General features: G+C 35.6%; 1 protein-coding gene across 3 annotated transcripts; it reads left to right on the forward strand.

Annotated features, from left to right (window-relative positions):
- Positions 1-1,576: 1,576 nt before the first annotated feature.
- Positions 1,577-21,760, forward strand: LOC127803545 (uncharacterized). Of its 3 annotated transcripts, none has more exons than XM_052339833.1 (13): positions 1,577-2,387; positions 3,652-3,745; positions 3,861-3,917; positions 4,388-4,443; positions 5,814-6,039; positions 7,478-7,564; positions 7,659-7,733; positions 7,878-7,961; positions 10,992-11,056; positions 11,138-11,333; positions 11,412-11,500; positions 13,109-13,223; positions 21,482-21,760. In XM_052339833.1, exons 1-13 carry the CDS (start codon positions 1,747-1,749, stop codon positions 21,521-21,523), a joined length of 1,827 nt encoding a protein of 608 aa, XP_052195793.1. In that variant the 5' UTR covers positions 1,577-1,746; the 3' UTR covers positions 21,524-21,760. The 3 variants fall into 3 exon arrangements, with proteins under 3 accessions (XP_052195793.1, XP_052195795.1, XP_052195794.1); XM_052339835.1 differs by having other exon boundaries at positions 3,670-3,745; XM_052339834.1 differs by having other exon boundaries at positions 1,579-2,387; positions 3,667-3,745.
- The last annotated feature ends 386 nt before the right edge of the window (positions 21,761-22,146 follow it).

Genomic DNA, 22,146 nt, shown 5'->3' on the forward strand with positions numbered 1-22,146 from the left:
TCTAATTGCAATTACACCCTCAAATATCAAATTAATTTGCATTACGACACTGAAAATCTAAAATTAATAACTTAAAGTTTAATCGATAAGAACCATTTCGTCCCTATGCCCTCACCGGACTTTTGTTTCATCCCAAAACTATTTTAGGGTTGATCCTTACATAAAATCAAAGCCCCCATAGGGTTCCATTAATTTTCTGGAAGTCCCCTATGATAATTTGATTTTTCAGTTTAAATCTTAGTTGTATCGAAAACTATCCCTATTCTGATTTCTCTTAATAGCATAAATCTTATCTCGAGATACTCGTTAATACCATATCTTTTTCTTTAGATATTTAAGCTCCAGGGTACTCCTTATAGTTGATTTAGTATTTCATAATTGTAAAAAATTATATTATAACTCCAATTTATTTGAAAATTTCACTTACAACCCAAGTTAAATTACACTTGAGTCCTTTAAAAAATCTGAAATATTACACTCTTTGTCATGTTTATTACCTACAGCTTGAGATCATGTAAGAACCATTTTAGTATCCTTAGATTTTTTAAACATTCTCCACAGACGACGCCAATTGTTGTCATTCAAAAATAACAATGAATTTATTAACTAGAAATATTGTTGTTAAATCGCTTAAACTTCATAAGAAAGAAAACAATCAAATGGTACATGACAGTTCCTGTGCAAACACTTAAATACTTAAGTTCAACATTAAAAACTCAAATGTCATATTTAAATCAGTATTAAAGACGTATCTTTTTGGAATGAGAGCTTATTTATTTATAGAAAAGCATATAACTTTTTCAAATTCATTAGAATTAGGGTGCTTCTAGATAATGTTCTTTCTAATATTGCAAAATCCAATAAAATAAGGATTCTTATGAATATTGTCTATCATTTTCTTAAAACCCTTCGAAGAAATTTTAGATGTTAAAGTTATTCTATTTGCATTTTATTCAAAAACCCCTCGATTAAGAGGGAATTGACATGGTGACTTAATATTTGGGGAACAGAAATAATCCCTCAATATAAGTCTTTGAAAGATCTATTAGTCTCTTGGCATTCGATTGCTAATTTTTGAGAAATTTTCTAAGAGACCATGTTTCTTGAAGATCTACTCATTTTTTAGGAGACCGTGTCTCGTGCAAAAGATTATTTTTAATCTCCAAAAAACTATGTTTTATCTCGGAGTTTGATGATTTTCATTTTTTTTTAACCCCAAAAATTGTTTTGGGCATTTCAATGTTAAAATGGACTTTTTGGATTTTTGTTTATAATATAATACATCATAAATAATAATAAAACAAAATAACTATTCTATTCCCATTTTACTCTTATTTTTACTCATTGAGGAACACAATCGAACTCAGAACTAATTAAGTTCAATTTACACGTTCAACCTTAACGTTTGTGAAAAACTCGAGGTTTTATAAGTAGCAATAATTGTGGAGGGGTATCTTTGACAAATAACTGATGTTTCTCGCAGCTTCATCTCAACCCAAGCCAACGCCCGAGTGCCCAGACCGGCCTCAGGAGGAGAAAATAAATATCTCACTGTGCCCATAAAGCCACTATGTTTTCCCAATATTCTATCCATATCCCCCCCGGATTGAGAATTATCCACCCATATAGCCCCCCACCTTTCGTTCTCTCTCCTGCTTCCATTCAAAAACCCTAATTACTCCAAGAACTAGGGTTTCGCTAATTCTGTCGAAGGAGGGAATCTAGGGCTCCAGTAAACTGGCGACAATGGACTTCGACGAGTACGATTATCTGGAGAAGACCGTCGAGGAGGAGAGCGAGAGGGACGGCTCGTCGTCTAAGAAGGGCAAGGACGCTGCCGAGAAGAGCGACAAGGGTTACCGGCGAAGAGAGCGGAGTGCAGAGAACGAAAGCGGCGGCGACGACGACTTCGACGATCGGAAGAGCAAGAAGTCGAGAGGCGACGAGGAGAATGGCTCGAGGAGAGAGCGTGAGTCCTCCAGATTGGAGAGGCACAGGAGCAGCAGGGATGGGGAGAGAGAGAAAGATAGGCACAGGAGTAGCAGAGACGGAGACAGAGAGCCGGAGAGAGGGAGGGATCGAGAGCGAGAGAAGGAGAGGGATAGGGAGAGAAGAGATAAGGAGAAAGAGAGAGACAGGGATAGGCGAGAGAAGGAGAGGGAGAAGGAGAAGGAGAAGGAGAGGGAGAAGGAGAGAGAGAGGGAGAGAAGAGACAAGGAGAGGGAGAAGGAAAAGGAAAAGGAAAGGGAAAAGGAGAGTGAGCGGAGAAGCATGAGTAGGTCTAGAAGGAGCAGGAGCAGGTCAAAGTCGTCTAGGAGGCACGACAGCGATCGGGACAGGGAGATTTTGAGAGAGAGGGAACGGGAACTTGAATTGAGAGAGAGCAGGTGCTGCCCTTCTCACTCTTTTCCTTCCATTGTTAATTTTCGGAGAACTGCTAGTTTTGCTCAATTTTTTAGTTCTGATCTTTTTTTTTTTTTTTTGAGTTTGAGATCTTTGTATACATATCCATTTAGTTTACCGTGAACATTGAAGTCAAAACTTCTTCTCAAGGAAAAACTAGAATCACATCCTTGTGAATTATATGTTACAACTTGGTGGGTGGGTCTAAAGGAAATATGCCTGAATAAATGTTGGAGTTTGTGACAGTTTGAGAAGGTGAATTATGCTGCCTGAGTTGCAGTCTAAATACACATAGTAGAGTAAAAACCATCAATCTTCTCTGCTCTTTCTTACTTTATGATTTCCCTGGGGCGTATAACCATGGATCAAGTCTGGAAGTGGTTGAATTGGAAATGTTTAAAAATTAACCAATTGTAATCCATTGAACTCACCAAACAAGGGAAAAATAGTGATTCTAACACATTTTTACATTAAGCAACATATTTTCCCCCAAATTTCTTGAAGGGAAAAGGACAAGCGCTCTAGTATTTTAGGGCAAAAACTGCCTTTCTGTTGCAGTACAAATGAACATTGCAACGGGGAGGGACACAACTTCGATCTCCAAAAATGGTGATCCCAGATATATAACTTTGAAAGTGACTTTTTAGCCCAAATTCAAAGGTATAACCTCAGAAATCATTCAGGGATGGAGTTCACCTTATCTTTGCATGTTGAAGTTGCAGCCACTGTATCAAAGGAGACAGGCACTTGCCTAGTGTAATGATAAAGCAACAAAAAGAACAGAAAAATGAGAGGTTGTCATGGGCTTGGTCTTTATTGCAGACTTGCTTTTAGTCAAGTTAAACTTTCTTTTTATTGCAATATCTTATGAATATAACAACATTTTCCCTTTGAATTTTAATAAAGGTACCAATAAATTATTCGAAGTGAACCACGAACCAAACTGATGTACCAACTAATCCGACACCTCATGAATGCATATCTAGCTAATTTGCATGCTTTGTATCTGAATACGTACCATGAATCGGAATATACCACATTCGTTGTAACTATGGTTCACAGCATCATTATAAATTAAATCCTTGTGGTGTGGTTTCTATTAAACTTTTCACTTCTGATTTGACAATTGAAGCTAGCTGTTGGAATGATTCTCCATGTGTATTCCTTTTTTGATTTTTTATTTCTTAGTTCTTATTTGCCTATTTCTGTTGCTTCTATGCAAAAGATATATTTTTATTATGTTGGAAGCCATTTTGATGTCAGGAGATTCAAAGAAAAGAAAGAAGTTGTGGAGCCTGAAGCTGATCCAGAAAGGGACCAGAGGACTGTTTTTGCATACCAGGTTGGGCAATATTGGGCAAATTGTTTTTTTTTTCTTTATAGATACATGTGCGTCATACTGCTTTTATTTACTTGCTGCGTAACTCTTGTTTACTGTTTGAACATGATGTTGGCAGATGCCCCTAAAGGCAACTGAGAGAGATGTTTATGAGTTCTTCTCAAAAGCAGGCAAGGTTAGTGGGACTTTTGGTATTCTTTCTCTGCAGACTGCCTAGATGATTTTTATTTCAAGTTTTTTTATATGTGATTATGGTTTTATTATCATTGTCACTTATGAAGAAAAAAGTTACTTTCGTTATTGTCTGTCTTTGGGTTTTGTACATTGTTGTGTCTAATGTAGAGACAATTCAATTTCTTGTTGTTTTTAAAACCTCTTCAAATTGAATGCATGTAATCAAAATACTTCTTGCTGCTGAAGAACATGCTTCTCTTTGTTCAGTTAAAAGTAATGTAAGGACTTTCACACGTCAACCCTATATATCTGGGTGGATGAAAATCTATAAATGTGTTAAATTGATGGTATCTTGGAATACCTTCTATTTGGTCTTATGTTTAGCACAAATATCCAGAATGGGAATGTGCTCTAGACCTTACTTGGAAGTTTTTTCTTGTAATTTAAATAATATAATGTTTTCATCTCTAGGTCAGGGATGTCCGACTTATCATGGACCGGAATTCAAGAAGGTCAAAAGGAGTTGGGTACGCATCTTTTTGCCACTAATTATCTCACTCGTGTAATATAGTTGGGATGTAATTGTTACTTTCTCTTTTAAAAATTAAGTTTAACTGTATTCTTAAATTCACTAGCATTGCGATAAAGAATCCATGATGAGGGATGATGGTGTTACCTTGCACTCATGTTTAAACAATTCATGCTGCGTTCCCAAGGTAGATGATATGAACCTGAGTTTCTTTCTTTCCCCCCCCTTTCCCATACCATTTCTGTTATCTTTCATGTAGGAACCAAACAATACTTGCTGCTTCTTGCACTTCATGTAGTATATACTTGTCTTTCTCTGCACTAGAAATTTCGATATAGATTGAGTCAGGTTTGATCTCTGTTGGCGTTATTCTTTAAGATTGAAATTGGCGCAGGTTGGAGCGATTATGTTTTCATCCATGACTATGACCTGTTTTTGTTCATGGCATGTGGCATCATATTGCTTCTGGACTGGAAGATATAGACTGCTGTGCAAGTGTCCTTACATGGCTTCTCTACGAGTCACATTTCCATTTGCAGCTTCTTATGTTATGACCCTTGATCTTATTCTTTGTCAGGAAATCTGTTACTTGTTATGGTATAGGAAGGATCTAAGAAATATTTTTGGTTCAGTTTTATCAGGTCGTGTTGGGTTTTAGGTCTTTGTTTGCCTCTGTTTTTAGACACAAGTATATATGTCTCAGTGCTGTAGATCGGATAATGATGACTGCCTTTTTTGGTGCAAGAAATTCCTTGGGAGTTCATGTTGTTATGTTGATTTCAGGTCTATTTCTTGATTGTTGAGAAGCTGGCTTAGTTCATTCTTATTCCTAATCGGTTGGGAGTTCCTGGTGTTAGGGATGCTTCTTAGTCCTACTATCGGGATCTTTTTACTATTAATGTTGGTCCCAAATCATGTGTTGGCTAGTTTCTTAACGACCTAACCCCATTGCTCTCCCTCCCTCACCCAAAAAAGAAGAAGAATTTTGTTGGCATTTTGTACCAAGTTAGACCACTTCATGACTTGCTGACTTATTATCCTGGGATGAAAATTGCATTTATAGTGATCCAAACTTGATTTTTCCCAGAAAACCCTCAATTTTGGTCCTTATTGTAGTTTAATTTCCTTAAACAGTCCCACTGTATCGGTTAGAAATTCCATAATTATCCAGTTTTGTGTTTTACCATGTTGAGCTGACATTTTTCCCATTGGGGTTTGGTGACAACAGAAGAAACTCAGCTTGGGATCTTTGCACTTTTAAGAGTTTCTGTTTTTCCCACCTTCCTAGCTACATGCTTTGTAAGTTTTAATTAGTCTTTTGGCACATATGTCGTGCAAACTTATTTGGAGCTCTTTGTGATGCTTCAGGTATATTGAATTTTATGATGCAATGTCTGTGCCAATGGCTATAGCTCTCTCTGGTCAACTTCTTCTTGGACAACCTGTAATGGTTAAACCGTCAGAGGCTGAAAAAAATCTTGTTCAAACTAGTGCTTCTGCTGGTGGTTCAGCTGTGGGCCCCTATGGTGCAATTGATAGAAAACTGTATGTGGGCAATTTACACTTCAACATGACAGATTTTCAGCTTAAACAGGTAAGACAACTCTTTTATTATGATGTTTATTTTATCAGTATATAGTTAAAAAATGAAGCAAAGTGCAAGGGTTACAGGAAATGGTATATTTTGTTCATGCCAACTAATAAAACCTGAAGACCTGTAGAAAATTATACGTTATGTTTAGGGATTCTACTGTTTAACAAGTGTACATCTCACATTTTCTAAGGCATAACTTTAATATTCAGTCTGCGATATTTGTACCATGAGGCCTCCAAATTTCCTGGCTATGGATGCAAGTTCCATGCCTCATGGTTTTCTGTATGTTTGATGTTGAGAAGAAACTATGGGACACAAAGTTAGAATGAACTAATGTTGCATGAAGCTACATCCTTGACATGAGGTTGTCCACTTACTAATAGAGTTGCCTTTTGAGGGAAGAATTGATCTATAATGGTACTTGGGACACAAGCTTAGGAGTGAAGACCTAGATGAGATTGTTCATCGAGAACTTTAAATACACGAGTTGCTTTAGTATGTTTGTCAAAGGATTTTGAGAGAGGAGGAACTATTGCTTAACTCTTAATGTTAGCACTTCGGAATACAGGCTGAACATTGAAAGCTGTCAGTGTCTCGGTTCTGACAAGGTAATTCTCCTCGTGTGAGGGGAATTAGGGTTGGATTGAAGAGGAAAAGAGAAAGAGAGACAGAAACGAGAGAGAGAGAAGTGAACAGAGAGAAATGGATGGGGAGGAATTGAAAAGGTTGTCGAAGTATTCTTTGGTGCCTTTTATTGAGAGGGAAAGCCCTTTTTTATAGGCCCATCCTCATTAGTGGTTTCAACCATATCAACCACCTGCTGCCCCTCAACCGTTTAACCTCCCAGCTACAGCCTACTGTTACTTTGTTACAACTGTACAACTGTAGCTAACCACCCACTGTTTATTTGTTACAACTGTCATCTACTGTTACAATCTCCCATACAACTGTTTAACTCCTCTAACTACCCCTAATCATTGTAGGGTCTTGACAAAAGCCTATTTGCTAACATTTAACCAGAGTAACTTTATGCATATGAGTTAATTTGGTATGTTCATCAAGGAATTTTAGAAGGGACTATTGCTTGGACTCTTAAAGTGGGAAACTCTTCTAGCCATTGTCATTAGTCTTTTTGAAATGAAAATTGGAGGGTGCACAATTTTTAGAAATACAAGTTATGTCTTTCTGTTTTAGCTTGTAAGTCTAGTAGGGATGCTCAATGCACCGCTTGTGTTTCTATAGTTTTGATGTAAAAGGTCCAAAGGTCCAAATGGTTCTTTGAAGCAATACTTGCCATTTTTCCAATTGAATTTATTTTTCCCTCATTATAGCAAATTGCTGACGGTATTTATGAGTGAGTCCCTGTTAATTTATTGTTCTATTATCTGCCACTGTATGTGTTTATGTATGCATGGGTGGTCTTTACTGGGCTTGGCAGATTTTTGAAGCTTTTGGTCCTGTGGAGCTTGTGCAACTACCTACAGATCCTGAGACTGGACACTGCAAAGGTTTTGGGTTTGTCCAGGCAAGTATTACTTTTTCTGTTGACTGTATTAGAAGCTGCTATATGTTGGTAATGGTTGTGTTGAATAAATTTTTAATAAATGGCTTCCATACAGTTTGCTCAACTTGAACATGCAAAGGCAGCTCAAAGTTTGAATGGGAAATTGGAGATTGCTGGTCGGGTTATCAAGGTAGGCTTGCTCCTATCCATCTATTGAGTTATTTATCAAAAATATGACGTTTCTTTTGTTTGTCCTTTATTATAAGTTTTACCACTAAGATATTCTTTATGAGGACTAGTTAGTTGTTTCACAATCTTTCTACTGCATTTGCAGGTTTCATCAGTTACAGATCATGTTGGAGTGCAAGATTCAGGTGCCAAAGCTGCTGATTTTGATGATGATGATGGGGGTGGTTTGGTGAGTTGTTTTTGTCATTATGCTACAACAATTGGTGTGTTGTGTGAGCAATTCCTGATTGATACTTTAGATCCATAACTGAAAGCAAAGTGTATATGGAACACTTGAACCAGGATTATTTAGCAGGATCATCTGGATTGCATTTAGCTATACTGTCAGAAACACAATTTGCAACTATATTTTAAGCATAGATATGTCACATGTTAATATATATTTTTCCCATAATTCAAGAAGTTATTTTTCAGGATTAAATGGACGCATTGTAGAAAAGCTTGGTAGATTAGGGTTTTGAAATGGTGGAGGCAAGAATAAATATGAATGATAGAAAGCTTGTTGGTTGGGAATTAAACTAGTTAAGAAGATTTTCTAGATTTGACGAAAGCAGAGGAAAATAAAATTAGTAAGCATAACTGGGTTTTTAAAGAGATCAATATATGATCAGATTGGGAAAGGGTTCCTTTTCATTAAAAACAGTGCAACATGCAGTTTGAGGAGCACAACACCATGGAGTCCCTGAAATGGCTATTCCGTTCCTCTAATACATCAAGATAATAAGCAGTGTGACAAGTAATATAAAAAGATCTTAATTTACCTTTGAATTGTGTTAATGCATGTCTATATCTGTGTATATATTTGATAGCTATCTTGATTAGACCTGAACTTTTTAAGTCTTTTTTTTTTTTAAATGCAGCTTATTCTTTTGGTTATTCTGTAAGGAATATTGGATTAATATGGACGCTAGGCCCATATGCTTGAGTATTTTGCCAAGTATGACTTCAATCCTTGTCAAATATGTATAGAAACAATTCAATTGTGTACATGGAGAGAGTACTTTTCAGGAAAAGAAACCAATAGAAATAAAACTTGACATGTTGCTTTTGTTCTACGGGTCAACTCAAATACTACTGAAATCATTTTTCCAGAATAATGTTGGATTCACGTGGACATTTATGTTAATGATGAGCTGCTGTGTAAGTCACTTGTTTAGAATTAGTGGTTTTAAAATTAATACATGTCACAGGTTAAGGGGCACTAGTCTGTAACATTTGCATTTGTGAGGAAAGTGCATGGAATGGGAAAAATTTGTAACAAATGAGATAAAGGGATTCTAAGGCCTTTTTTGAGCGAGAGTTACTAATGGAATGGAATGTAAATGATATGTTCCCTAGCCCTGGATCTGGTTCTAGGTAGTAGGTCCTGAAACAGAACAGTCAGACAAAGAAATTGCTGAACGCTTCTGTGATCTTCTCCCTTTGACTTGTCTTGACTAGAAAATTTGGGCTTATCAAGAGAGAACCCAACTATCTCCTTGAGTAAGAAAGTACTCAACTTTTCTGGAAAATACTGTTTATCTCCCTTTATTCCCCTCTGAACTTTGTATAAATCTTACGGGAAAGTAGATGAATAACTGCTATCTTAGAAGAAATAACTGCCTTCTTAGAACTAGGAACTGCTTCCTAGAGAATAACATATCTATACTAATAACTGACATAACTGACGGAAAAATAGAAATTAAACTGAAAAGAAAACAGAACATGGTAGAATATTTTAAAATATAACTGTCCTATAACAGTAAATGAGTAGCATGGAATATAAAATATTTCTTCTTGTTTAAGAGAGTAGGAGCTGGGAAGAAACCAAATGTAACACACTTTCTCCCTGTTGGGAGAGCAATAAAACTAAAGGAATGGAACGGAAAAATGTAATTAATAAATGACAATTAATATCCTCTTAGCAGAAAGTTAGAATTTTGTTAATCAACAAAAAATTTGAACTTTTATAAAATTATTAAGACTAATGTTGTTAATAGACAAGAATCATCTTTTTCATCCATTTCCATTGTGTCATTTCTCTCCTAATTTGGGATGGAGCAAAAATAGAACATCAGAGGGAATGGATGAAAGGTATTTTTATCATTTTGTTCTAATTATTATTGTTAAGGGTGAGCCTTTTGTCGGTTCTGTTACACTGAAATACTGAAATCGAATAGACTGAAATTGTGTAAAAAACCGAATTGAACCGACTAAACAAATACAAAAATCGAACAAACCGAAAATCGAAAAAAATGAACAAATTTGAAAAAACTAAACCAATTGAAAAAAAAAATAAAAAAAAATGAAAAAAACAAAAAAGTTACGTGAGTAAGTTTTTCAATTACTTGAGGTTTTCCAGTTGCTTGAGTAAATAATAAAGTTACGCGAGTAATCTTAGATATTACTCAACTAACAGAAAGGGTTAGTCGATTATTTTTCTAAACAGAGAAAGGCTGAAAAAGCCTCCATTTATTACTTGACTGTCCTTGAGTTTGTACGTTAGTAATTCAATTATTACTCAACTAATAAGCAATATTAGTTGATTAATCTTCAGAACAGAGAGTGAGTTGATTTTAGAATTATTATTACTCAAGAAACAAGTAATATTAGTCGACTAATACATGAAATCACGTGAGTAATTACTACATCGTACTTGATTAACATGCAACATTAGTTGAGTAATCAAAATTTTAGTCAGGTAATTGGTAGATTCAGTTATTTCTGTTGTTCTCAATATGAAAACCGAACTGAACCAAATTAACCGAAATTGCCAAACTTAAAAACCAAACCAAACTGATCCAACAATTTCTATTGGTTCAGTTATTTCGGTTAAACTGAAATTTTTCTCACCCCTAATTATTATCACTTCCAAACAGGCGAACACTTTTTGCCCATTTCCCTTTCATCTCCCCCTCCCAAGCAGCACACTGCAAAGAAAATTTGGTGAGGAATAGTTTATTATGATGAGTTATAATGAAAGAAATATGGTGAGGAATAGTTTTTGAAAGACAAAATAGTACACTATGATGAGTTATATGTTTCATTTTTGCTGCACTAGTATATATAGTATGAGTAGTCTGACATAGCCTATCATTCTGTACAGTCTCTAAATGCTCAATCAAGAGCAAATTGTTCATTATGATAAGTTATTGTTTCTTTTTTGCTGCACAAGTATATCTAGTACCAGTAGCCTGACATATCATATCATTCTGTACAGTCTCTAAATGCGCAATCAAGAGCATTGCTTATGCAGAAGTTGGATCGCAGTGGTATTGCCCCGAGGTATGGATGTCATATCTGCATCTGTTCTTTGGTTTTCTGGTTGCTTCAGCATTTTCTCAGTTGTGGTATCTTTCAATTTAGTGTTGCGGGTACTCTTGGGGCGCCAGTGCTTAATGGTACAGTGCCAAATCAACAAGCAATCACCATGCCTATCAATGGACAAGCTGCAGTTCCTGCTCCAGCTCTCCCTGCACTGGTGACATCTGTGGCCCCAGAGCCTATTGGGAAGCCCAGCGAATGTTTACTGCTGAAAAATATGTTTGATCCAGCAGCAGAGGTGTGTAGTGTCATGCAATGTTTAGCTGTCAAGTCATTCTTGTAGACAAAGTATTTATTCTTGAAATTACATTTGCAGACGGATCCAGAGTTTGACCTGGATATTAAAGAGGATGTGCAAGAAGAGTGTTCAAAATATGGCCTGGTGAAGCATATTTATGTTGACAAGTAAGTTGTGGATCTAGTGCTTCTTAAGCTTAGTTATCTAGGTTCTCTTGTTTCTACAATTTTAAGCGTCTTATTTGTCATGTCAGTTCTACAACTTTTCCGATAGTCCTTGTATATATCGGGTACTTACAACTGCAGAAATGGTATATAAATTCTTCTATTTGTGTCCTGCCTTAAACATTGTGCTAACATGAATTTTAGGATATCTTTGTCCATAAAAGGGCTTTGGGAGCATTTATGTTAAGAATTTAGGTTCATCTTCATGTTGCTTAGTATTTTATGAAATGATCATAATAATCACATACATTAGAAGTAAAATAATAGGTAAATAAGATTTGTTTCGTACACCTGTAAAATTATGGCATGACGATTAATTTCTTGGTGTTATGATGGAAGCGGTTAACATTTGCTTACATGTTACAGTAAATTTTGTTCAAGCAGGAAGAATATGTGCATATAGTAGTAGTCATTTGTGTTTAATAATAGAATGGTCAATAACAGCTTCGTGAATGATATGAAATTGGGTGTTAAATAGTATTGTAGCTTGTACGAATCCACTTGTGTTATGTGTATTTAGTTACTAAATCCCCATGATAAATAAGGCATGTTGCAGATCTCTGTGGTCTAGTCAGTTTTGTATCATATCCTATCCAAGTCGAAAGAGAATAGTGGGATTCTAAAATATCTAGGCCAACTGGAGCATCTATGAGTATCTCTTTGGACGTACTTGCTTTTCCCATTTACCATGGCTTGGAGTGAATGATTATGTGGACCAACTGCCTTTATATGCCCAGTTTGCTCAGATGTGTGTGACAATATTTTGAATTTCTATTGATCACATGAATATCTTTATCCTTTTCGACCTCACAGAAGATAAACACCAACTTCATTTCAACCATTTCTTCAGTTTTTATTTATTTATATGTTTGTTGACATATGATGAGCACACTTGTCTTTACTCTTCTAAGTTGAGGACTTTAGGAAAGGCAACAAACAGCTACCATTCATGATGGTCTGCTCTTTGTTGTGGCTATTTTATTCTTTTTTTTCTGAAATAAATTTTTGGACTGTTTGCAAACACTTTCCTTACTGAGTCAGCTCAGAAGTCATTTGGTATTGGGTTTGTCTGATTTTCTTACAGAAAGAAATGTTGACGATTAGTAAATGTGCTAATCTGCCATGCGATTTTCTTATTTCTCAATTTTCATCCCTTTTTTCTTTTGATTATGTTTTTGGGCCAAGTTGGTGTCCTTGGATGAAGGCTCTTTTGTTTTCCTCCTTTTGTTGGCAAAACTATGTTCCTGGACTCTTGTCTTTGTTTTCTGTAGCCAGAGATTGTCCTTGGAATTGGAACTACTAGTTTCCTGGAGAAATAAATTATGAACTGAAATGATTCTTCTTGGTCCCCTGTGTTTTGTATATTTTAATACTGATTGCCATGATTGTGACAATATCCTCTGCCTTTTAGTTTGCTTTTTGGTTGTGCTGCTAATATTACAAAATCTGGCCGTTTGGGGTAAGCATGGAAATAATTCTCTTATTTCCTGATCCCATGTGATTGAAAGTGTATGGTTGAAAAACATAATCCAAGTTTTATCCAACTTACAGGAATAGTGCTGGTTACGTGTATTTGCGGTTTCCAACTATGGAAGCATCTGCAGCTGCCCAACGAGCAATGCATAAGAGATGGTTTGCTGGAAGGTTGATATCAGCTGTATTTTTGGTATGTGTTAAGACTCTTGGTAGTGTTATTTCTTTTCTGACCAATTATATTTACCTTTCCTTGTTCTTGTATCATATGAATGTACTTTATTTGTAAATTAAAATGTTTGCATACCATAGGTACCTCTCTGGTCCATGACCACTGAACATCGACCCACTTATGCTCACAGTGAATTTATTCTATCCATTTGTTTAGCCCTAGAGCTTGAGCTCTCCTGGTCAAGTTGCTAAGTCTATAACTAGGTTTCTAACTGGGGTATGCATTTTTAACTGCTTCCTGAATTTTGTGGGATGACATCACAGCCCAGCCCCAATTTATCATAAGGGGCCTATGACCTTGGTTCTTCATGCAATCGGTAGATGGGTCAATGGAGAGGTAAATTATTTATTTTTAATTCTAGTTATAAGTCTGCTGGAATTCGCTTTATATCCTCTAGACATCCCACTCCAGTGTCAATTTATGGATGGCTTCTAGTTTGCCCTTGTATATCTCAACTCGTGTTATTTCCTTCCCAACACATTCATTAACCTCTACTTGGACAATTTACCTTAATTTTTGGTTGCTCTGCCAGGGTAGTTCGCTAGGTAGAATTTCCAGGGCATTACATAGCCACCTTGCATACTAATGGGACAACTTATTACCCTGCATACTAGTGGGAAAGGTAGGGTTGCAGACAAGGTCCACATGAAGATTCTAATAAGAGTTTACAGGATTACTGTAAGATTGGGCTCTAGCTTTGCTAGTGGTCCTATGATGTCATTCTCATTAGCTATATGATGCCATTCTCATTATCCATGGAACTGAGTCGGCACTTTTTGTGGATAATAGAATTCCTCTAGCATAGATGATGCTAGGACGTTGGAGCATGGATAACCAAACTCTAGCAACGTGGAAGCATTTTGATGGGAAGCATGATTGAGCATGTAATATACCCAAACTTGGCTAGTTCTGCATTTCTGGAGCTTGTGATGCCTTGGTGAGGCCACAATGCTATCTTATACCTAAGATAATGCTTAATACCACTGGTCATACTGGGACCACTATACCAAAATTTTGTCCAAAATGGGAATTGGGAAGGTCCCTTCATGGTTTGGGAAGAAAAAAATTTAGGCTGTTAATTGAAGGATTGGATCATATTGGTGCATTGATAAATATAACATGATTCTTGAGTTGTACTTTTTTTTTCCCCAAAGTTCATCGTATATGAGTTGATTTTCTCAGTAAAATGATTGCCTTTTAGGATCTTTCATCTCCATGCCATGTCCTATGTAATTTTCCAGAAAAGCATTGTGTTCCTGACCCATGTAATTCTCCAAAAAGTGAGAAACTCTCTCTGTGTGGTTCTCCGGAAGGCATGTGTTTACTCTCCATGTGATTCTCCAAAATGGAATTTGTGCCCCTTTTTAATGTGATTCTCCAAAAACAGATATTCAGTTCTCTAAAAAAGGATGTGTTCCCTCTCCATACAATTCTCCAAAAAAGGTGTTTTCCCTTTGTAGGCTTTTTTTTTTTAAATGAAAAGGGCCTTGTTTTCTCCCCATGAGATTCCTGAAGTAATTCTATGAAAGAGGATGTGCTCCATCTGTGTGATTCTCCAAAAAGAATGCATTCCTCTTTTTGTACAACAAATCAGGCCTTAATCCTACTAGGTGGGTAATTAAACCCATTTTAGCCTGCAAACCATTTCTAACTATTATTACCTATTTTGTAAGGCTCGTTTAATTCATATCATATCATACCTAAGAGTTTTTTTTACCAAGTTTTTCTTAGCCTTTCTCTTATCTCTTTTACTGAATACGTGTTCCATTCCATTCCATCTTCTCTTACCATCTTATCTTCTATTGGAGTCATTCCAGCTTTATTAGGAACAAACCCATTCCTAATTTTATCTTTTATGAAAGCATATCCATCTTTAACATCCTCATCATTCATATTTTGTACATATTGGTGTTTTACTGCCTAACATTTTCTGGTATATAACAAACATGGTCCTATGTCCTATTTTATAAATTTTCTTTTGGTTTAATGAAATCTTACTATCAGGTAAACTGATGCACGCACTTCTCCATTTTAACTGTCATGCCTTAATTTTCTGGGCCACATCCTCATTAATCTCTTTATCTTTCCAGATGAATGATCCAAGATATCTAAATTGAATTTTTCTTGGGATGACTTAATCATTAAGTTTCACAATAACATCATTGCCACATATTTTTACTAAACCTACATTCTGATATGTGGTTTTCATTTTTAAAATCTTTAAATTCTGAAGTGTGTTCCTTCATATCTCGAGCTTAGTATTCATGCATTGTTTTGTTTCATCCATCAAGACTCTTAGGCATAATATCATTTAGGACCTTGGTCTACACTCTTAACTATTACCACGTATTTTGTTTCATCTGCAAATAGCATAACCAAGTCGTTTTTTCCTGGATATGTTTAGTGAGTTCATCCATTACTTGGGTAGAGTTAGGATTTAATGTGTATTCTTGATGTAATTCAATTGTAAAATTTGTAAAATCTTAATCCTCTCCACATGATCTAACTTGTTTATGCTCCATGGTATCTTTAAAAATATCTAAGCAATCCAGGCTCGTCTTCTCTGAAACCCTCTATAAGACTTTTATAAGGACTTTGTCATAATCTTTTTTTAAATCTATAAACACCATATGTAAATTTTTTTTTTAATGTTGACATATTTCCATTAGATGCCTTAACAAGTATGTAATTTCCATTTTTGACCTACCAAGCATGAAACTGATTTTGTTTTAAGACACTTTGGTTTCTTTTCTTAAACCTTTTCTCAATCACTATTCCAAAATTGTGTAGCATGGCTCATCAACTTATTCCTTTATAATTCCCCCAGCCTTGAAGACCTATTTTTTTATTTGTAGTAAAGTTTTCTTCCTCCACTGTTTGATACCTTTTTTGATTAAAGGACAACATTTAATAATTGTGTGTTGACATATTTATTTGTAGAACATGTAACTCTTTATCTATTTTAGAGTTACTAAGGTGCGCTAATATAACACCTTTTCTCCACCTTTACTATCATTGTTGTTAAAATTGCGAGTCAACTCGTACGATTTTACGAGTCAAGAGGCATAAAATGAGTCAACTCGCTTATAGGATCGGGTTTTATAGAATCGAACCCGAGTCTATGAATTTATTAATCCGAGTTTACGAGTACTGGATCTGAGTTTACGATTTTATGAGTTTACCAAGTTTAGTCTTGCCCACAATTTTGAGGTTAGAAACAAAAATATTTTCGTCCCTAACCAACATATATAGATATGTATATATACAATCGTTATCAATCTCCTAGTTTGGTTCTTCTACAACCCTAAAAGACGTTGTGTTTGTGTACTTGCTACATTCGCTTCTTGTGTTTTTTTGCAAACCCGAATCGTTGTCGATCTTGTTTTGACCTTTCTTCTTCGTTCGTTCACCTTGAAAGTTCGAAGAATCAGACCCAACCCTAGTATGTGAGTGAGTTGTGAGTGAGAGTGACTATGTTTTACTAAGTCTGGTAATCAGATGTCGTGTGTGCGTTGTGCTAAGCTTTGTGTTGCATCCAATTGATGTGTTGAGTGAGTGTGCTGTGCAACTGTGCTTGTGTGTGTACATTCTCATTTGTGATGTTGCTATCTACACGTATAAGTAAGTGCAGATTTAAAGAATTAATCTTAAATATGTCACAATCAGATCATAGGTGGGTCTAATTTTATATTAATATTGATGATTAGCAAGAAACAAATATACCTCTTTGATATTGGTAACTTAATTAGTGTAATGACATAATGTAGAAGTTTAACAATATTTGTTGTTTTTATGACTTAGTATTTTTAGTTATTTTTAACAATGTTTGTTAGAAATTTTGATTATGGATGGATGAATGATGAATTTAATATTTAGAAATTTCATATTATTTAGTATTTTTGAAATTGATAGATGAAGTAATTTTGAAATAGGTACATCTATTTCATTTATAATAAGGAAAATGTCATTATAAACATATATTTACGTAAATTAAAGGGTATTTTTAATTTTTCGTAAAATCTTACGATTTTACGATATGATTTTATGAACTCTCTTACGATCCCACTTAAAATCTCGATTTTAACAACCTTGTTTACTATATAACCTAAAGAAATACACCTTTCGTTTCTCCCTGATCACCCTCTCATTTATTACTGCCTTTTGATTTTCATCTTTTATGCATTTCATTGTGCTAAAATCTCTTGTTGTTTTCTTTTGTCTTAGCTGGTATACAAATATATCTTTCTTCATCTTTTGTGTCAAGTCATTGCTATAAAATTTTGTAACCTTTTGTTTAATGAAGTAAATTAAGACAACATCAAAATTTTTTGTTTTCAATCAACTCTAAATCAATTCACACAAGGGCTAGCCTCAAGTATGAGTTAGTAATTGCATTTGTTGCTTTGGGTTATAGGTTGTTTGGTCATGCAGTGAAGACTCGTAGAAATGTTTGTTCTTAATAAAAGTTATATTTTGATTTCTTTTGTGGTGTTGGTAAAGTGTTTTTACCACCAACAAAAGCTATTTCTATATTGTAAAGCAGAAGCAATATAAAGTGGAAAGCAGGAAATAAAATTATTTTTCGGTCCAAATTACCCCCACTCAATATTCAAGATTTCAGAAAATTACATTTATCAATCATATTGAATTCATTTTCCATTGCTTCTTAAAGCAATTTACATTGAATCCATATTCTGACACATGACAACACTTAACAGCGTTTTTTAGATGATTAGGTCCAACACTAAATTGCTTTGTTTGAAACTGATTCTCATAAAAGCATCTTTCACATAAGTGGTTCTGATATTGAAAATTGCACATGAATTCCAAACCGGCACTTGATTAACACCTATTTTTGGGCTCAAGTGTGAGTCGATACTTTATTGGTGTGGTTTAGTTATCGGTAAAGGTTTAGTTATTGGTAAAACTTACCTTTAGTTTAATTCTTATCTTGTTTACACTTATTATTCTAGTCATTTGGACATGCCTCAAGTTAATGTGTATTGAGGAAGTTATGAAAAATCCACTTCCTTTCCATTAATGATTCAAAGATGTACACACACACACACCCTACATCACTCACTAGGCCAGATGCTTTGTATGATGTTTAAACCTAACCCTGGAGAGTCGTACTTGGCAGAAAGTAAGGGTTTTTATGTTCAGCTTTGTGACTCCTGAGTGATGTGTGGTCAAAGCTCCTCCAACTAGCTCTGACAGCTTATGAAGTCTGAAATACCAACATCCTATCAACTTACTTGCGCCAGCTGTGCTCAAGTTCTGTTCCCTTTGGCTGTTCAAGGGTCATCTTGAAGAACGTGAAGTTTAGTCACAGTTAAGGACTCTTGGTCTAGACTCTCCAGAGTATTCAAGAAGCCATGCAGTTGATCTAAGGCTAACACTCAGAGAGCTGAGAAACCTTGATAGGTTGCAAAAAATTTTGAAGTAATTGTCAAGGCCCTCAAAATGGTTAAATATTGTGCTTCACTTGTGCATTCAACTTGCCCATCTGCAATTCATCACCACTCATTGTCCATTTGAGTGATGAATTGGCTCTTGGTCACTGTGGTCATGACAGTGACCACTCATCTGCAATTCACTTGTGCATGATTTCTAGTTTGTTCTTGAAATCACTTGTACGTAGCTGGGAAGTTTGCTTGGACTTTCATTTACTCTAGGTAGGAAGTCCGTCATCCATCTCGTCAAGTTGGTTTTCCTGTGATGTGTATGAGTGGAAGAGTCCCCCACATTTGCCACAAGTGAGCCATTAGCCTCAATGTTAGATGCTTGGTCCCTAGATCTTCTACCAAAACATTGGGGTGGGGCTGGAAATGAGTCATGCTGAACTGAACCTTGGCTCAACTTGACTCGATTAAAATTGGTTCAGCTCATGGCTTGGCTTGTTTGAAATGAGTCAAATACGTCATTTGAGCTAGCTCATGAATGAAATGAGTCAAAACACATCATGAATTGAGCTTGACTAGTTTCATTTTCAGCTCGTGTTCAACTCATTTGGTTCATGGACTCAGCTTATTGAATTATTTAATGAGTCGAGTCGAGAATGTCTTGTGAGCCAGCTAATTTTGAGACCTACTCAGGGGCTTGAGTGGAGTGGCACATGTTTTTGAGTGGATCTTGTAGTACTCTCCTCAAGGCTCGAGAAGTCCCTTCAAAGAGGAATGGCAGTTGGGGTCTCACTAGCTTGATGTGGGGCCTCAATTTGAGATCAAATTCTTTATCCACTACCACAAATAACCTCCATAGTTCCAGGATTTATCAACCACATTGTTTGTGGCACACCCTTGAACGGCAAGGAGGGTGCCCTTCCTACTTGGTCATGGTTATATGATACTAGTGGATGGTTTTTTTTTCCACTAGGGTTGTAGCAAAGTCGTGCAAAGGTTTAAGAATATTGTTGTGTCAAATGCATGCTACATTCCCTCTATGATAGGCCAATCCAGTGGTAAAGTGCCTGAGAAAGATGGGGGCTAGTGTGAGTGACTTTCCCTGGCTCAGGTTTTGTAGCAAAAGCAAACACCCTCTAGTTCACTTCCTTTCTGAGAGAACCTTGATGTGCCTCAGCAAGCAGCGGGCTATGTATGCAACCAGGTGATATTTATAAGTTGTGACCACCTAGTTCATGCTTATCACCTCCAATCTCACTGTCAGCTGTAGAGAGGTCTTTCCGCCAATGCAACATTCATTTGTTAAACCTGGGGTTAGCTGTAGAGCTTGAGCACTCCTATTGGTTGACTGACTCTCACGTGGTTAGCTGTGGAAGTGGGACATTCCTGGGGGTTTACAATAATTCTTTCTTCTGGGAGTACTTGGCGTCTTGTGGTTTGATAAAAAGTGACGGAGGCTTGTCATAGGGACCCCCCCTCTCCGCTTTTTTTTTTTTTTTTTCTTTCCCACGATTAAATTGAGTATCCCCCATTCTGCCCCATGGTGTGTTTGGTCTAAGTCAGGGATTGTTGATATGTAGTATTGAAGGCTGCAAGAAGGGATTGGTGTATTTTGTATTGTATGTTATGTTAAGGGATTGGTATATGATTATTATACTTGCTTAATTAACTTATCCTAATTTTTAGTACAAAATGAATATTTTCGTTTCTCAATGGAGTGATATTGAATTGAGCAGAAGCGTAATGCCCTTCTAGGCCAATTAATTGAATAAATCTATCTTATATCTACTAATTAAGAGAATTACTACACATTATGAAATCATATAGGTTTTGGCAACATATGAGTAAATTAGCAAGTCCAACTCTAGTTTTTAATATGTGTACAATATTTAATAGGGAACTTTTTTGTTTGTAGAGTAACAATATTGTGCATTATTTAATCACTGGATTAGATGAAAATAATTGTTTATCTTTATGAAGATAACATTTTGTTGTTTTCTGCCTATATTAGCAGTAGTGTGTTAACAAGTAGTTATTAAAGTTGTACTTAACTAATTAATGCTGGATAAAGAATTTGACTAATTCATAAATTTGTAAAAGAAAAAAAAAAGATGATAAAAAAACTAAATTAGCTAAAAAACAAAATCAAAGGAATAATGGATTAGTAGGAGGGGCATGGGAGGCTGATTTTTATTTTAGTCTTCTTTAATCCCCTTGGTCTACGTATTGGTGATATCTGTTAAAATTTTAAAATTAACTTGTAAATATTATGAGTAGTTTGGTCAAAGTTTAATTCTTGAAGCTTTTGGTGTGTCCTGGAATTAGGTTATTGATGTCATTTTTCCATCTAAACAACAATATTTTTATTTATTTATTTGTGTTTGGGTGTATGTTGCGTATCCATGTTGTGCATATTAGTTTCCCGGTATCTACTATTTGATGGAACATAATCACATCAATTATCTCCATTCATCTTTTGAAACTTTTTCATATGAAATGGTGTAAGAACTGTATCTCATCAATTCCCGTTTAAAGGGTTGCATTACAAAAGGCATCCAGCATAATATTGTGCCATATCGTTCTTTTGTTTGGATTTGTATGGTTAATATGACTCTTGGAAGTCAATTGGCATATTATGAATGCTGTGCCATTGAGCCTTTGCTTTTTGTTGGATAAGTTGTGTTTACGATGATTATGTGCACATGTCTGGATATCGTGTGCTGTGACCTATAGTGTTTCACCAGCATCCCTTTATTTTTAAAGAGATTTCTATGTTGAGCTTCTAACAAAAATATTGCGGTTCCCTTGATTGTGCAGCAACCATACGAATACGATGCCAAGTTTAAAGGTACAGCATGAACAAGTTATTCTAGTCAAATGAGAGTTGAAACATATTGCAGTTGAGTCTTTAGTTTTTGTTCTTTTAGCTTAGTAGAGATACACAAATTTATTTGCTCCAAGTTGTATTGCTTGTAATGTTAGCAGCAGCAGATATTTGCCTACCCAGTACTGGGTATCTGTAATCTTCCCCAGATTGTTTACCTCTTTTTTTGTATTTTTGAATTCCGATAAAAAAATGTTCTGCTTTTAGCTCTCTATTTCGTGTTTATAAATATTCAACGCAGTCCACTATAACTTAATAAGGTGATCATTTGGGCAAAAATAAGATATAAAAATATATTATTTAATATCTAGGTTTTGTTGTCTCTATTCAGGGCAAAGTTTTAGCGGTCTAATGTATTGTAGGCCTAATATTCGGGATAATTTTTTTTCTATAAATAAGAATGTATTAAATAGAAAAATACCAAGCATCTATAGTTTTACATTAAGGCGGCATGTTTCGAGCAAATATAAGAGCAACCAAAGAACTAGACACGAGAGAACGTAATGAGTTAAACATCATGTTGGGTTTCTGATTATATGACCGGTTGCATTGGAACCCTTCACTCGTTCAAGGTCATTCTTCTGTGTCCTTTCTTTCA

Source organism: Diospyros lotus, chromosome 6 (genome assembly GCF_014633365.1).
Source record: "Diospyros lotus cultivar Yz01 chromosome 6, ASM1463336v1, whole genome shotgun sequence".
Taxonomy (NCBI): domain Eukaryota; kingdom Viridiplantae; phylum Streptophyta; class Magnoliopsida; order Ericales; family Ebenaceae; genus Diospyros; species Diospyros lotus.

Excerpts from the sequence above, each read along its gene's own strand:
- LOC127803545 (XM_052339833.1), top strand. The coding sequence starts at position 1,747 with ATGGACTTCGACGAGTACGATTATCTGGAGAAGACCGTCGAGGAGGAG. Across the intron at positions 4,444-5,813 it reads AGAAGGTCAAAAGGAGTTGG|GTATATTGAATTTTATGATG; the intron begins GTACGCATCTTT and ends GTGATGCTTCAG. Across the intron at positions 11,501-13,108 it reads AAGCATATTTATGTTGACAA|GAATAGTGCTGGTTACGTGT; the intron begins GTAAGTTGTGGA and ends TCCAACTTACAG.